The sequence below is a fragment of the Eurosta solidaginis genome, chromosome 3 (genome assembly GCF_040869045.1).
Source record: "Eurosta solidaginis isolate ZX-2024a chromosome 3, ASM4086904v1, whole genome shotgun sequence".
Taxonomy (NCBI): domain Eukaryota; kingdom Metazoa; phylum Arthropoda; class Insecta; order Diptera; family Tephritidae; genus Eurosta; species Eurosta solidaginis.
In genome coordinates, this window is record NC_090321.1 from 68,132,522 (window position 1) to 68,148,106 (window position 15,585).

The 15,585-nt window shown below is 39.3% G+C and overlaps 1 protein-coding gene across 20 annotated transcripts in view; it reads right to left on the minus strand.

Annotated features, from left to right (window-relative positions):
* Patronin (calmodulin-regulated spectrin-associated protein patronin) overlaps positions 1-15,326 on the minus strand; it is a 108,015-nt gene extending 92,689 nt beyond the window's left edge. For 18 of the 20 annotated variants that reach the window (XM_067772181.1, XM_067772165.1, XM_067772170.1 and 15 more), the window contains exon 1: positions 14,197-15,325. In XM_067772181.1, the coding sequence (XP_067628282.1) occupies positions 14,197-14,226 (30 nt within the window). In that variant the 5' untranslated portion in view covers positions 14,227-15,325. Of the gene's footprint in view, positions 1-14,196 lie in introns of all 20 variants that reach the window. The other 2 variants (XM_067772163.1, XM_067772162.1) reach the window with 2 other exon arrangements.
* Between the last annotated feature and the right edge of the window lie 259 nt (positions 15,327-15,585).

Consider the following 15,585-nt stretch of genomic DNA (forward strand, 5'->3'; position numbering starts at 1 on the left):
AAAATATTAAGCTCTTTTTCAAAAGTTTTATATATAAATGTGGGTGGACCTTAATCGATCTAGTCAATTTTTTTAGAAATATTTCCTGCTATAAGGAAAATATGTGTACCCAATCTTATCACGATCCGGTAATTTTTCTTCGAGTTATGGCTCCGCCGTGGTACCATCAGGTAGCATGCTCCGTCATCCACACCGAAGATCCTGGGTTCACGCCACGGGAAAAGCAACATCAAAATTTTAGAAACAGGTTTTTTTCAATTAGAAGAGATTTTTTCTAAGCGGGGTCACCCCTCAGCAGTGTTTGGCAAGCACTCCGAATGTATTTCTGCAATGAAAACTCATCTGCCTTGAAGGGGCGGTGCCATGCCCATTTTAAAAAATTTGAAATTTTTCCTATTTCTTTTTATAAATCCACTTGGGAAACGAAATATTATTGATATAAAGCTATTTTTTGCAAAGATATAGCTTATTTTATTCGTCCACGACCCCTTTAAAAATCGTGTACATAAAAGTGGTCCTTAACAGGCTTCGTTAATTTTTCTTTGAAGCATTCCTTAAAGTAAAGGCAAGCTCTCTGCTGAATTTTGTTATGGTAGGTTTAACAGTTTATGATTTATGATTAATAGTATTTGTAAAATTGATTTTATCACAAGCGGGCGGTACCACGCCCATTTAAATATTTTTTTTTTTCGAATTTACAAAGAGTCTCAATATAAGTCCACATATCAAATTTCCACAATCTAGGTGTATTATTTACTAAATAATCAACTTTTTTGTGTTATATATATAAAAAGTGGGCGTGGTTATTATCCGATTTCACTCATTTTCAATATCAATCTGTTCAGGGTGCAGATAACGGACGGACACACCGACGGACATCGCTTATACAAATTTTTTCTCAATACTGATGATTTTGATATATGGAAGACTATATCTATCTCGATTCCTTCACACCTCTACAACCAACCGGTATGCTACCAAAGTTAATATACTCAGTGTGCAAATGTGCTAAGAATTTTCACTGATAATTTCTTGTTCGCAACTGTAAGTACATGTATTAAGAATTCGAGTCTCCGCATTATGAACATATCTGCTTAAAAATTATTTGTCTCCAGTGTATTTTGTATTTTGTAGGATGTGTAAAAAATATAACGACATAAGCAGACAACATAATAACCAGGGTCACATGAATTCCCCAATAGATTGTATAAAACAGAAAAGAATTTAATATCCTAGCTGAAAGAGTCGAAATAGTAGAAATTAGGCACATTAAAAGTTATTTTCTCAATGAGAGCTGAGCAATCCAATGAGCCGGAAAATAGGTCATAGGCAAACATGAGCAATTGCACACTTCTCCTTGTTTCAAACGGCTGCAGATTAATAGGCTTGCATCGAAAGTAATAGGATGGAATAAAACAAAACTTAAGCAATTTTCTTTGAACCCTTTTTAATGTGTCGGTATGACTTAGATAGATATGACTCCAGACAATAGAAACATATTTTAGTTTTGAATGCACAAACAAAAGTGGGCTAAGAATGCTACCCTGCGCCCACTTGCAGAACGGGAAGTTACTTTTTTAGCTTAGAATTAATTTAAACAAGTAAGGAAGGCGAAGATCGGGTGTAACCGAACATTACATACTCAGCTGAGAGCTTTGGAGAAGGGAAAATAACTAAGGGAAAATTACCATGTAGGAAAATGAACCTAGGGTAACCCTGGAATGTGTTTGTATGACATGCGTTTCAAATGGAAGGTATTAAAGAGTATTTTAAAAGAGAGTGGGCCTTAGTTCTATAGGTGGATGCCTTTTCGAGATATCGCCATAAAGGTGGACCAGGGGTGACTCTAGAATGTGTTTGTACGATATGGGTATTAAATTAAAGGTATTAATGAGGGTTTTAAAAGGGAGTGGCCCTTAGTTGTATATGTGAAGGCGTTTTCGAAATATCGACCAGGGTGACCCAGAACATCATCTGTCGGGTATATATGTAATACCACGAACAGTATTCCAAGGGTGATTCCAAGGGCTTTTGATTTCGCCCTGCCGAACTTTTTCATTTTCTTCTACTTAATATGGGAGGTGTTACACCCATTTTACAAAGTTTTTTTCCAAAATTATATTTTGCGTCAAGAAACCAATCCAGTCACCATGTTTCGTCCCTTTTTTCATATTTGGTATAGAATTAAGGCATTTTTTTCATTTTTCGTAATTTTCGATATCGAAAAAGTGGGCGTGGTCATAGTCGGATTTCGGCCATTTTTTATACCAAGATAAAGTGAGTTCAGATAAGAACGTGAACTAAGTTTAGTAAAGATATATCGATTCTTGCTCAAGTTATCATGTTAAAGGCCGAGAGGAAGGACAGACGGTCAACTGTGTATAAAAACTGGGCGTGGCCTCAACCGATTTCGCCTATTTTCACAGAAAAAGAATATATGCCCCTACCAAATTTCACAAGGATTGGTAAATATTTGCTCGACTTATGGCATTAAAAGTATTCTATATAGATATTAAATTTTTTGTTAAAATTTGACTTTAAAAATTTTTTTTTTTAAATGTGGGCGTGTTCGTTGTCCGATTTTGCTATTTTTTATTTAGCAAACATATAGTAATAGGAGTAACGTTCCTGCCAAATTTCATCATGATATCTTCAACGACTGCCAAATTACAGCTTGCACAACTTTTGAATTACCTTCTTTTAAAAGTGGGCGGTGCCACGTCCATTGTACAAAATTTTACTAATTTTCTATTCTGCGTCATAAGGTCAACCCACCTACCAAGTTTCATCGCTTTATCCGTCTTTGGTAATGAATTATCGCACTTTTTCGCTTTTTTGAAATTTTCGTTATCGAAAAGTGGGTTGTGTTATAGTCCGATTTCGTTCATGTTAAATAGCGATCTGAGATGAGTGCCCAGGAACCTAAATACCAAATTTCATCAAGATACCTCAAAATTCACTCAAGTTATCGTGTTAACGGACAAACGGACGGACGGACGGACGGGCATGGCTAAATGAATTTCTTTTTTCTCACAGATCATTTTGATATGTATATAGAAGTCTATATCTATCTCGATTAGTTTATGCCGTTACGGATTACCGTTATGCGAACAAAATTATTATACTCTGTGAGCTCTGCTCAGCTGAGTATAAAAATTTGTAAAAAATGTACGAGTTTAACCCCTCATGTCAGGTTAACTCTGAGTTAAAAAGTTAACTTGCCGTTTTGCAAGTGGGCCTTAATAACGCAGAATGAAATCCAATACTACTTATGTGTAGTAAAATTTGGTGGGAAACTTTATCGAATGCCTTCGAGAAATCTGTATAAATGGTATCTATCTGACAGCCGTCCTTGAAAGCAGATGTGCAGAAACCAGAGAATGATGCTAGATTAGTGATAGTAGGCTTGACAGCTACAAAACCATACTGGTGAGCCTCAACAATCCTATTGATCACAACACATACTTTGTACTTTATATAATTTTTTTAAAAAGAGCATGTAGTGAGGCTATAGGCCTGTAGTTTGCCGCATAATTTTTGTTAACGGATTTGCACATCGGAGTAATAAAAGTTGTCTGCCGTCTATTGACAAAGCCAACTGATGACAGATATAGATTAGACATGACACAAATTGACGCACAAAGCCGTCACTGTCGCACTTTACCAAGGGTTTTGGGATGAACATAGCATTGCTAACATCTTCTTCGGAAATTGTTAGGGATCCAAAATCGTTGCCATCAAAAAGACCTGAGCAGGCGTGGGAGCAATTCTGAGCAGCAGCGTCTTCTTCGAAGTTGCACTTGAAAAATTCAGCAAAGAATTCAACCATTTCATGAAGCGATGGAAGCATAAACCATTGAAATTCGTGCAAATGTGAATATAAGAAGATCCACGCTTGGACCGATAAAAATTCCAAAAAACCTTTTGGATTATCTTTAAGCTCATTTTAAAATTTTTGGAAATAATTATTGTAAAGATATTTAACCAGTAAATTAAATTGTTTCACACTATTCGTGTACCGTTGTCTAAGAAAAGCAGTAGTTGTAACAGTCTTATATATTTATGAAATTCGTTTTACGTCTATTTTGGGGCTTTTTACGGGTTTTTTTATACCACGGAATAGACTTTCGCACCTAAGGCTCAAAAAGGGAAATCTTGCTAGAAAATGTCTCGCACAACTCCGATAAGAATATACCAAAACAGACCCTGAAGTTACTGGCAGAAAAAAGACGTTCCCAATCTAATCTATTAAAAATGTTGTTTAGCTCATCGAAATCGGCCGTCTGAAAATTAAAAGAATTAGTCCTCAACAGAGTTGAGGAAGGGACAGCATCAAAGTTTAGCAAGAAAATATCAAGCGTAACATGATGTTTATCAGACCCATATATTGGAAAAGTGCTCTCAGAGATACAAACTATTAAATTTTCGTCAACGAACACAAGAACAAGCAACCTGGAAAGCGTATTAAAAATAGAATCAATTTGAATAATATAACAGCTTAAAATACTATCTATAAGATTAACTTCCGATGATCGCATGACATTGGTAGGCGTTAAAAAACCATTATTCTGAAAATCTAGCCAAACTACAGTTGCGGTCAAAATCTTAGTAGTAAGTGCTTATGGCTCGTTCCATTTAAGTTGGGAAGTTTTTTATCACAACAGGTTTCCGGTATACACTTTAAAATACATTAGATTAAGAAGTTCGCTTCAAAGCATGCAATCACTCTTAGGCTTAACTTTTTGGTTTTGTTAAACTTGTATGAAATTTAATTATAAAAAAAAGTATTGCTATGGCAAAACTTATGTGGAAGTGCAAAATATTGTGGCGAATGTTGACATCACTATGCTGTTAGTAAATAATCACAACAACAAAAACAGCAAGCAGCCACACTTATGCACAAGGCAACGAAGAATATTCCACACACATAACCAGCAGCTCGAAGTGAAGAGACACCTCACATACACACATGTAGTCATCAGCTAAGAGCAGAAGTTGTTGCTCACACATACATACGCATAGAGCTAAATAACAAAGTATGCGATACAACTGCTCCATGTACGTGAAAAGTCTAGACATTAGGAGAAATATGCGAACGAGGCAACAGAGAGTATAAAAGCAGCGCAAGCTGAGGAATAACTAATCAGTTTGATTTAAACACGCTATTAGTTGTGAAGTATAATTGTACTACTCAAAAAGTAGTCTAAATAAAGACCATTTTGCAATACTGAATATTGGAGTTATTTATTCGACAGTTCAGCGATTCGAACGTTAGTAGAAGGTGCAAAATTATCAGGAAATCCCCAAAATTCGTTACAATATCAGTGCTTGCTACGCAACGCCATCAAGTACCAAGCACGTGATAAAAAGCGTGGTAGAAAGACAGCACTGTCGGTAAGGGAAGTAAGGTCTGTCGTCAGATACTCAAAGTAGTTTTTATTTGCGACTGCTACTGGGATAAAAGATGCCTTAAAGGTGTCTCCAAGTGTTGAGACTATTCATGGCCATTTGAGTGTGCACGACCTGGGTACGCACAGTCCAAGAAAAGTACCGTTGTTTACTAAAAAGCATGTAAAAAAGACTTAGATTTGCTTAAGAAAATTTGAATTGTCCAAATTGCGCAACATGTTATGACCAAACGAGTCGTAGATTATCATCTATGGCGAAAAGGATCACGCCAATATGTAAGCGGGCAGCTAATACCATATACAACAAAAACCTTAACATATGGATGTTTCATTATAATTGTGTGGGCATGATTTTCTTGGCTACGCTTGCAACCCATTCGTTGGGTTAGGGGAATTATGACTGGTGCTTCGTAATACATATTACGTTGATATACACAAGTACTCATCATGCTGCCGTATGCCAGGGATGAAATGTCACTTGTTTGGACGTTCCAGCAAGACAACGACCCGCAATATACGAGCAAAGTAACAAAAAGATGGTTTGAGGAGAGCCAGATCAACGTCGTGAAATTGCTGCCACAGTCACCAGACATAAACCCCATTGAAAATTTGTGGATTGATGTCAAGGAGGAAGTAGCCCAACATTGAATACGCAAATATGTGAAACTGTCAAAAGCACAAGTGAGTCGATTTCGATTGTGTTGCAATTCTAAAGAATAAGGGTCATGTAACTAAATAGTAATTTATATATTAGCCAACACTGCAGTTTTTCTAATAATTTTTTTGTTTTACAATTTGATTTGTTAGATAGCCCCTATATCTACATCTCCCCAAGGCCTTCGGGGAGTGTCCTAATCGCTACAACGATTCTCTTAGTTATATCTACGTCACCGTTATTTTATTTTATTGTATGTGGTATCACAACGGACCTTCATGTTGTCCAAGTGAGCTTCCCCTATCAGGGAACCTACCACCAAACCTAACCTACCTTAACCTAAGGTTAAAAGTATTCATCGTTTCGAACGAAATCAGTGGATAGAGGCACGCCGCAGGGAGGGGTACTATCACCTCTGCTGTGGACGCTGGTCATCAACCAACTGCTCAGGCAATTCGATGAGGGGCCCGTAAAACTTACGGCTTACGCAGATCACGTTGCGATTAGTTCTTTGATGGACCGGGCGCTTCGGGATATTCATACCTGGGCATCTAATGTCGGGTTGAAAGTCAATGCGGAGAAGACTGATATGGTCTTGTTTACAAAGAGGTACAAGGTCCCAAATTGGACCAGGCCTAAGTTAGGAGGGGTGACCTTACAGGAGAAACCTTGCACAAAATATCTAGGAATCATCCTAGACAGTAAGCTGTCATGGAAGCTCAACGTGGAGAAGAGGGTCAAGAAGGCCTCAACGGCACTATATGCATGTAAAAGAATGCTAGGGTGTACGTGGGTCCTATCCACCCTCTCTTTCTCATTGGGGTTTTACAGCGATTGTCCCTATTCTATACTATGGAGTTCTTGTTTGGTGGAAAGCCACACAAAAAACAACATACCTCAAAAAATTAGAAGGGGTATGCAGACTATCGATGCTAAGCATTACGGGAGCCGTGAAAAACCCCGACGGCTGCACTGTATGCCATTCTGCACATTCCACCTGTACACCTGGTAGCAAAGAACAAAGCATTAACGACCGCAACCAGGCTCGGTGCTTCGGGGCAGCTTGAGCGCCGACCATATGGCCATAGTAGTATAGCGTCATCAATCACAAGACTACTTGATTCCCTATCTGCACTTCGAGGGAGATCTTAAGGCCACAATAGAGGTGGACGGTTTGCGCAAGGGTGCGCAAATGGCGGACGAGGCGATACATGTGTACACCGATGGTTCCAAAGTAGTGGAAGGAGTAGGGTCTGAGGTATACCGCGCTGATCCGGAAATAAGCAGATCCTACAGGCTGCCGGATTACTGTAGCGTTTTCCAAGCGGAAATATTAGCCGTAACCAAAGCAGTAGAAACCTTGGAAGAGAATAGCTTAAGCTGCAACCGTGTTAACTTTTATATTGACAGTCAAGCAGCAATTAAGGCAATAATCTCGCATAGCACAGCATCTAAATGCGTGTTAGAGTGTAAGCAGTCTCTGGAGAGAATTGGGACAGGGAGAAGCATACATCTATATTGCGTCCCAGGGCATATGGGAATAGATGGGAATGAAAAAGCGGACGAACTAGCTAAAAAGGGCGCATCCCTTGAAGCTTGCTCCGTAGACGTCCCAATTAGATTGGGCGAGATTAAGCGAAAGCGAGAGGTGCACATGATCGACCAAGCGGGAAAGACGTGGGTTCAAGCGCGTAAAGTGTCGAAGATTATGTGTAGGTCTTACAAGCTTAGACTAACACAGTTGCTTCTATCATTAAAATGAGAGGACTGTAGACTCATGACGGGTATTCTGGCTGGACACTGCCTTCTGGCGTCACATGCCTTTAAATTAGGCTTGGTCAGTGATAGCAGATGTAGGAAGTGCGGGTTGGAGGAGGAAACGATCGAGCACGTTCTGTGCTCGTGCCCTGCACTTGCCAGGCTAAGACTCCAGCTATTAGGAGTGATACAGCTGTCAGATCTAGAAGCAGCAAGTGGCTTAAGTCCTAGGAAACTTCTAGTATTTGCCAAGAGGACGGAGTTATTTTATAACATATGTAGGTCCTGGTTTTTGATAGGGTTTTTCAGTTTGGTCGTTAAAACAAACTTCTGGTAACACTACTGACTCAATCAGTCTATGTGAGGTCCTCATGGACCGGCCAGTTCAACCTAACCTAACCTTCGAACGAAAATCTTAACAAGGCTGATTATTAACAGAAGCATTACCCAAAACTTCAAGAAATGCTCATAAGCTTAAGACGATTTGATATGGAACTACCCAATATTAATATGTAATAATGCATAGTTCGTAAACGTGCCTAATCTGCGCACCACGAACCTTCTTCGATTACTGACGATAAGAATATTTTTTGCGAACGCTAGACTTCAGCTAACGTTGACATAATCAGCAGAATGAGCCACAACAACAAAAAATCGACCGGCAATAATGGCCAACAACAAAACCAACACAAGCAAGTTTTTGTATACAACTTTTGCGCGCAAGAGAAGTGGGCGGGGGGGGGGGGAGCGAATAAGGGAGCACCACGGTCTGTTTTGGGATGCCATAATGAAGCTAATTTTTTGGGTGTAACCAAAATTTACTGATGGCTATCGCAGACGTATGTATGTATGTAATACTTGAAAATATAAATATACAACATATGACGATTAATATTGAAGATGGTACGCTTTTCTTTTAGTAAACTATTTTTAATTTTTTTTTTTTGTTCAAGACACACATACATATGTCTGTATGTATGTGCATATATGCACATGTACAAATGTTTGGAAATGCAAATTATGTATTCTGATTCTATACAAGTTTTGACTCATCTATTTTTAATGGATTTTTGCGAATTCGCTTACTTAGAAGTATCAACCAAATCCCTTTTAAGACTTTAATGGTTAAATTAGATGTTGTTGTTACTTTTACAAATATCTAATATGACTGAATTCTATGACATCTTTTTTATACAAATACGAAGCATATTTAAGCTGTGATGAAAAATACATAACAGCAAAAAAAATCAATGTAAAACAAGTAAGGAAGGCTAAGTTCGGGTGTAACCGAACATTACATACTCAGTTGAGAGCTATGGAGACAAAATAAGGAAAATCACCATGTAGGAAAATGAACCTAGGGTAACCCTGGAATGTGTTTGTAAGACATGCGTATCAAATGGCAGGTATTAAAGAGTATTTTAAGAGGGAGTGGGCATTAGGTCTATAGGTGGACGCCTTTTCGAGATATCGCCATTAGGGTGGGCCAGGGGTGACCCTAGAATGTGTTTGTACATTAAAGGTATTAATGAGGGTTTTAAAAGCGAGTGGCCCTTAGATGTATATGTGAAGGCGTTCTCGCGATATCGACCAAAATGTGGACCAGGGTGACCCAGAACATCATCTGTTGGGTACCGCTAATTTATTTATATATGTAATACCACGAACAGTATTCCTGCCATGATTCCAAGGGCTTTTGATTTCGCCCTGCAGAACTTTTTCATTTTCTTCTACTTAATATGGTAGGTGTCACACCTATTTTACAAAGTTTTTTTCTAAAGTTATATTTTGCGTCAATGAACCAATCCAATTATCATGTTTCAACCCTTTTTTCGTATTTGGTATAGAATTATGGCACTTTTTTCATTTTTCGTAATTTTCGATATCGAAAAAGTGGGCGTGGTCATAGTCAGATTTCGGCCATTTTTTATACCAATAGAAAGTGAGTTCAGATAATTATGTGAACTGAGTTTAGTAACGATATATCGATTTTTGCTCAAGTTATCGTGTTAATGGCCGAGCGGAAGGACAGACGGTAGACTGTGTATAAAAACTGGGCGTGGCTTCAACCGATTTCGCCCTTTTTCACAGAAAACAGTTATCGTCCTATAGTCTAAGCCGCTACCAAATTTCACAAGGATTGGCCAATTTTTGTTCGACTTATGGCATTAAATGTATCCTAGACAAATCAAATGAAAAAGGGCGGAGCCACGCCCATTTTGAAATTTTCTTTTATTTTTGTATTTTGTTGCACCATATCATTAATGGAGCTGAATGTTGACATAATTTACTTATATACTGTAAAGATATTAAATATTTTGTCAAAATTTCACTTAAAAAAAAAAAATTTTTTTTTAAAGTGGGCGTGGTCGTTCTCCGATTTTGATAATTTTTATTAAGCATACATATAGTAATAGGAGTAACGTTCCTGCCAAATTTCATCATGATATCTTCAACGACTGCCAAATTACAGCTTGCAAAACTTCCAAATTACCTTCTTTTAAAAGTGGGCGGTGCCACGCCCATTGTCCAAAATTTTACTTATTTTCTATTCTGCGTCATAAGTTCAACCCACCTACCAAGTTTCATCGCTTTATCCCTCTTTGGTAATGAATTATCGCAATTTTTCGATTTTTCGAAATTTTCGATATCGAAAAAGCGGGCGTGGTTATAGTCCGATATCGTTCATTTTAAATAGCGTTCTGAGATGAGCGCCCAGGAACCTACATACTAAATTTCGTCAAGATATCTCAAAATTTACTCAAGTTATCGTGTTAACGGACAGACGGACGGACGGATGGACATGTCTTAATCAAATTTTTTTTCGATACTGATGATTTTGATATATGGAAGTCTATATCTATCTCGATTCCTTTATACCTGTACAACCAACCGTTATCCAATCAAAGTTAATATACTCTGTGAGCTCTGCTCAACTGAGTATAACAATAACAAAGATTATTTCGAAAAAGTTTTAGTTAAACTGGTCGCTGGCACATTTATGAGTAGGTGGAATACCAAATGAGGTGCTTGGCTTATATTTAACACAAGCTTGCAAAGTTAAGTAGGTGGAGAGAGAAAACAACTTTGCCAGTGTATAGATATGTAATTAGCGGGTGATTTGTTTACAGCCGTATAACGACATTTTCTTCCCCCCAGCGGATAAGGGGGTTAGAAAATACACGCGGTAGGTATGCCTGTCGTAAGAGGCGAATAAAATACCAAATAGATTCAAAAGGCTGTGTAGCGCAACCCTTTCAGGTTGCCAGCGCAATATATAGCTTCTCCAAGCCCAATTGTCAACCTCACTTATCCGTGGCGAATCCTGTTACATTAACAGCAGAGGCTCTGGCGAACCCGAAATCCTCATGGATCTAGGGGGAGGGAGAGCGCTATGGCCTAGAAGGTTGTTGTTGTTGTTGTAGCGATAAGGTTGCTCCCCCGATGTGATGGTACTTTGCCGGATACAGATCCGGCACGCCCCGGTAACACAGCGCCACTAAGGTGCTTGCCAGACCATCTCGGGAACTATTTATATGGCCGGTAGAGGCCAACTGTTTAGCATTATTTAAATAACACGACATTCTCTGCTAGTAAGCTTACTGTTTGCTCTTATAAGAAAACCCTTGTGCTTTTCACACGTAATTTTTCATTTAGCAGGTCGTTTAAAGGCGGCTACCTCACATCTATCAATTTCCTAACGATTTCTGGCAATACTTTCCATACGTTCTCGTGAAATTAATTTAACGAGTGACCCAATAAGCCTCCAGCGGGTTAAGGCGCTTAAAATATTTGCGTCGAAGGCTCGCCTGTTGTAAGAGGCGACTGAAGTTCAAAGAGCCGAAGACGCGGGCTAGCATGAGAAGCCGACAGGATCAAACCGTATCGGATTTATATCATTGTTTTTTGTGCTTACAACAAAAACAGCAGTGAACTCTTCATAGAGTGGAATTCAAGGGCTGATAACCTGACCATCAATATCGATAACACTCGCCAAAACCTGCGGGGAAGGTCTTCATCGATACAACAACAACCCTTCTATAACACTCCACAAAACATTGGAGCGTGTCTTTATAGCAAAAACAGCAACAGTGTTATCGATGTTGGTGGCTCTTTGCCGGATAAAGACCCGGTACGTTGCGGTAGCAAGCACCATTAAGGTATTAACCACTCGGGAACGATTTAATATGCCCACATGGAACTTTCTAGGCCATACCGACGTTGATGTGTTAACTATAAAGACACTCCGCATGACTTAGGAGAGCGGTTCCGTTCAATTAAGAGTTTCCTGGAGGACTTGATAATGTTGTTGTTGTTGTTGTAGCGATAAGGTTGCCCCCGAAGGCTTTGGGGAGTGTTATCGATGTGATGGTCCTACAGATCCAGTATGCTACGGTAACACAGCACCATTAAGGTGTTAGCCCGACCATCTCGGGAACGATTTATGTGGCCACATTAAACCTTCACGCCATCCCTCCCTCCCCAGCACCAAGTTCCATGAGGAGCTTGGGGTGGGATTCAAGGGGTTGTGTAGCGCAATATATAGCTTCTCCAACCCAATTGTCAACCTCACCTTCGAGCGGCGAATCCCGTTTCACTAACAGACGAGGCTCTGGCGACCCCACGCTCCTCATGGAACTTGGGGGTGGGGAGGGAGGGATGGCCTGAAGGTTTAATGTGGCCATATAAATCGTTCCCGAGATGGTCGGGCCAGCACCTTAATGGTGCTGTGTTACCGGAGCGTATCGGATCTGTATCCGACAAAGGACCATCACATCGATAACACTCCCCAAAGCCTTCGGGGAGTAACCTAATCGCTACAACAACAACAACAACAGAAGCTTGGGGTCGCCTCGTCTGTTAGTGAAAATCCGGCAAAGGACCATCACATCGATAACACTTCCCAAAGTCTTCGGGGAGCAACCTTATCGCTACAACAACAAGAACAAAATTCGCCGCGGATAGGTGAGGTTGGCAATTGGGTGTGGAGAAGCTATATATTGCGCTGGCAACCTGAAGGGTTGCGCTACACAGCCCCTTGAATCTGGTATTTTAGTCGCCTCTTACGACAGGCATACCTACCGCGGGTATATTTTGACCCCCCCAATGCGCTGGGGGAGAGCCTCGAATGTCGCATGTGGTCATAACAAATCTTTCCCGAGATGGTCGGGCTTGGTACCGGAACGTATCGGATCTGCATCCGGCAAAGGACCATCAACTCGATAACACTCCCCACGGCCTTCGGGGAGTGTCCTTATCGCTGGAACAACAACAATCTTCGTGGAATTGTCCTTATCGCTACAACAGCAGTGTTATAAAAGTGTTGCTATTTTTGTAGCTATGTAGACACGCTCCAAAGTTTTTGGCAGTGTTATCGAACGGTTGTCGGAAATAGCTCGAGTGCGATTATAAGAGAACAAACACCAGTACCATTCTTACCGAGAGTCAGGGAGTTATCTGGCAAAATGGGGCTTCTGTTATCCAAGTTTGTTCGAGTGCCTTGACACAACTGAACAGTGGCCTTGTCCCAATACCACGGCAAAGACGTTATCATCAGTTTCAACCACATTAAACAACAGAGAAATGGCTGCTAGCAGGCCTGTGTGTAGTTGAACAAACCCAAGTGTTGTCATCTGTTTGGTCCAGGTGGTGAACATGGTGGCCGTGGGTTTGGTATATGACAATGTCAAATGATGAGAACTGAAAAAATGTCAGAGTATGGAATACGGGACTCATCTAATATTTTAGTAGTTTTTTAAGAACCACACTACCTATAAAATATGTAAATACATGTTTGTATTGGTGTGTAAGTATGTGTAGGAGCACTCCAATTTGATTGACATTACCAATTGTTGCAGTCTTTACGCTTGCGATTTCCCAATAGCTTTCAGATTTTTCTTAAATGCATTTATTAGCTGCAGCCATCAGCACACAGCAGCTGCAGCAATTAAGAAAAACAACTTGAAAAACTGCTGCCCACAATATAAATGTTTTATGTATGTATATAAGTACTAAGGAGGAGCACATACACAAATGAATACATACAAATAATCCATCCACTTGTAGTAACTTCACAAAAGCTCAGTCAAGATAGACCAACAAAAAAGAGTAAAAAAGTGCTGCTTGGCATTTGATGATATCATATTTTTTGCTTTTATGCTGCCGCACCGAAATTCGTAGGTAAACAAGTGCCATCCAATGACTGCGGTGCTTTGCATATTTATGTGCAAACATATAACCAAACGCAAATACCTTCTTCATATGGCAATGCATATGCTTAATGTTTTGCTGAATATTTATGCGCTTGTTTTCAATGGGCGGAATTGGTGTCGCTTAAAAATAGATAAGAGTATATATGCATGTATACATACATACCTGTTTGCTTTCTTGCTGTCCAGCATCCATAATGCAATATATATCCAGGCCAGATTAAATGTTCCAATTGACCAGCAGCGGGTCGTTTAAGTACCGATCCGTTGTAGTCTTTGTCGTGGTTGGCGTTGTGAACACAGTTGTTGTTGGTTGCCGTTGTGAGCTCCGTTGTCGTTGTTGCTGTTGACGCAGCAATCGTTATTCGCTCAGTTATGAGCGGAGTATGTAATCCCAACAAGCAGCAATCAATCCTTTGATTGATGTAACAACAAACAAATTTTTAACAAAAAAAGCAAGAAAGCCTTCCTAAACGAAACTTTCTTTCATTTCACACACAAACAACTTGCTTAATTGGTATTTTCAACAACAAAATTCCACCTTTAGTGGTACATCAGCATATGTATGTGCGTTTGTAGTACATAGCCTGTAGTGCAGTTTTGGAAAGGTGCTACGCCTGCTTTAAAAATTTATGATTCATTCATTCACTCACTCTTTGGTGCTTTTTACAAATATGCCAGCTAACCAGCCAGCTAGTGCCAGTGCCCACCGGCGTGGGGGTTTAGTGTGTGCCACCAAGAGATTAAACGCACCAGTGCATCAGCTGTTGCGACTTATCGATATTTGGCTATATAAAATGCACTTCATTCAACATATTTATACAAATTTCGCTTAGATAGATCAACAATTATCAATTTGTCAAGCTTTTCTTTCACTTCGTTTAGGATATTTGGTTTTAATACATAGATTATCTCATTATTAATTTCTTCGTTCAAATAAAAAAAATTTTTTCTTCTTCAACTTCCCTTCAAAAAGAAAAAAACAACAAAACACTTCGTTTTCTCTTTCACACGCACTCGTATTACATTAAATCGCATGTAATGGCGTATTCTTTCTTACACATATACATTGTATACGCCAGGCACGACCCTACCTGAAATGAGAGTCGCGTAGTGAAATTTTTTTTGGCCGCTGGAAAAGTTACTTTAATTCATTAGAAAATTGCAAATTCACTTCGATTTCCAAGTGATTATTAAACGCTTGTTAATTAGCATTCATTCACCATTACTCACAATTTATTTCCACACAAAATGTTACTAATTTTCATGTAACTTTGCCAGTTCGATTCGTTATATCTATCCTCTTTGGTCGAACGAAGAAATCAAGTAAAAGAAAACGTCATCTGTAATGTTGCCAGATTTGTGTAAGATATGCAAATAAGAAATGTCAGTTAATTGACAACAGGAAGTGGCTTTAAAAAACGGCAATAGAACGGATGTTAAATTTGCAATCCTGTATTTCCTGTAACTAGTATATTTTCTAAATTTGCGCGCCGCACTTACAATTAGTTCATGCATAGTACAGGTTTAGAAATGTTGCGCTGCCTCGGCAAAA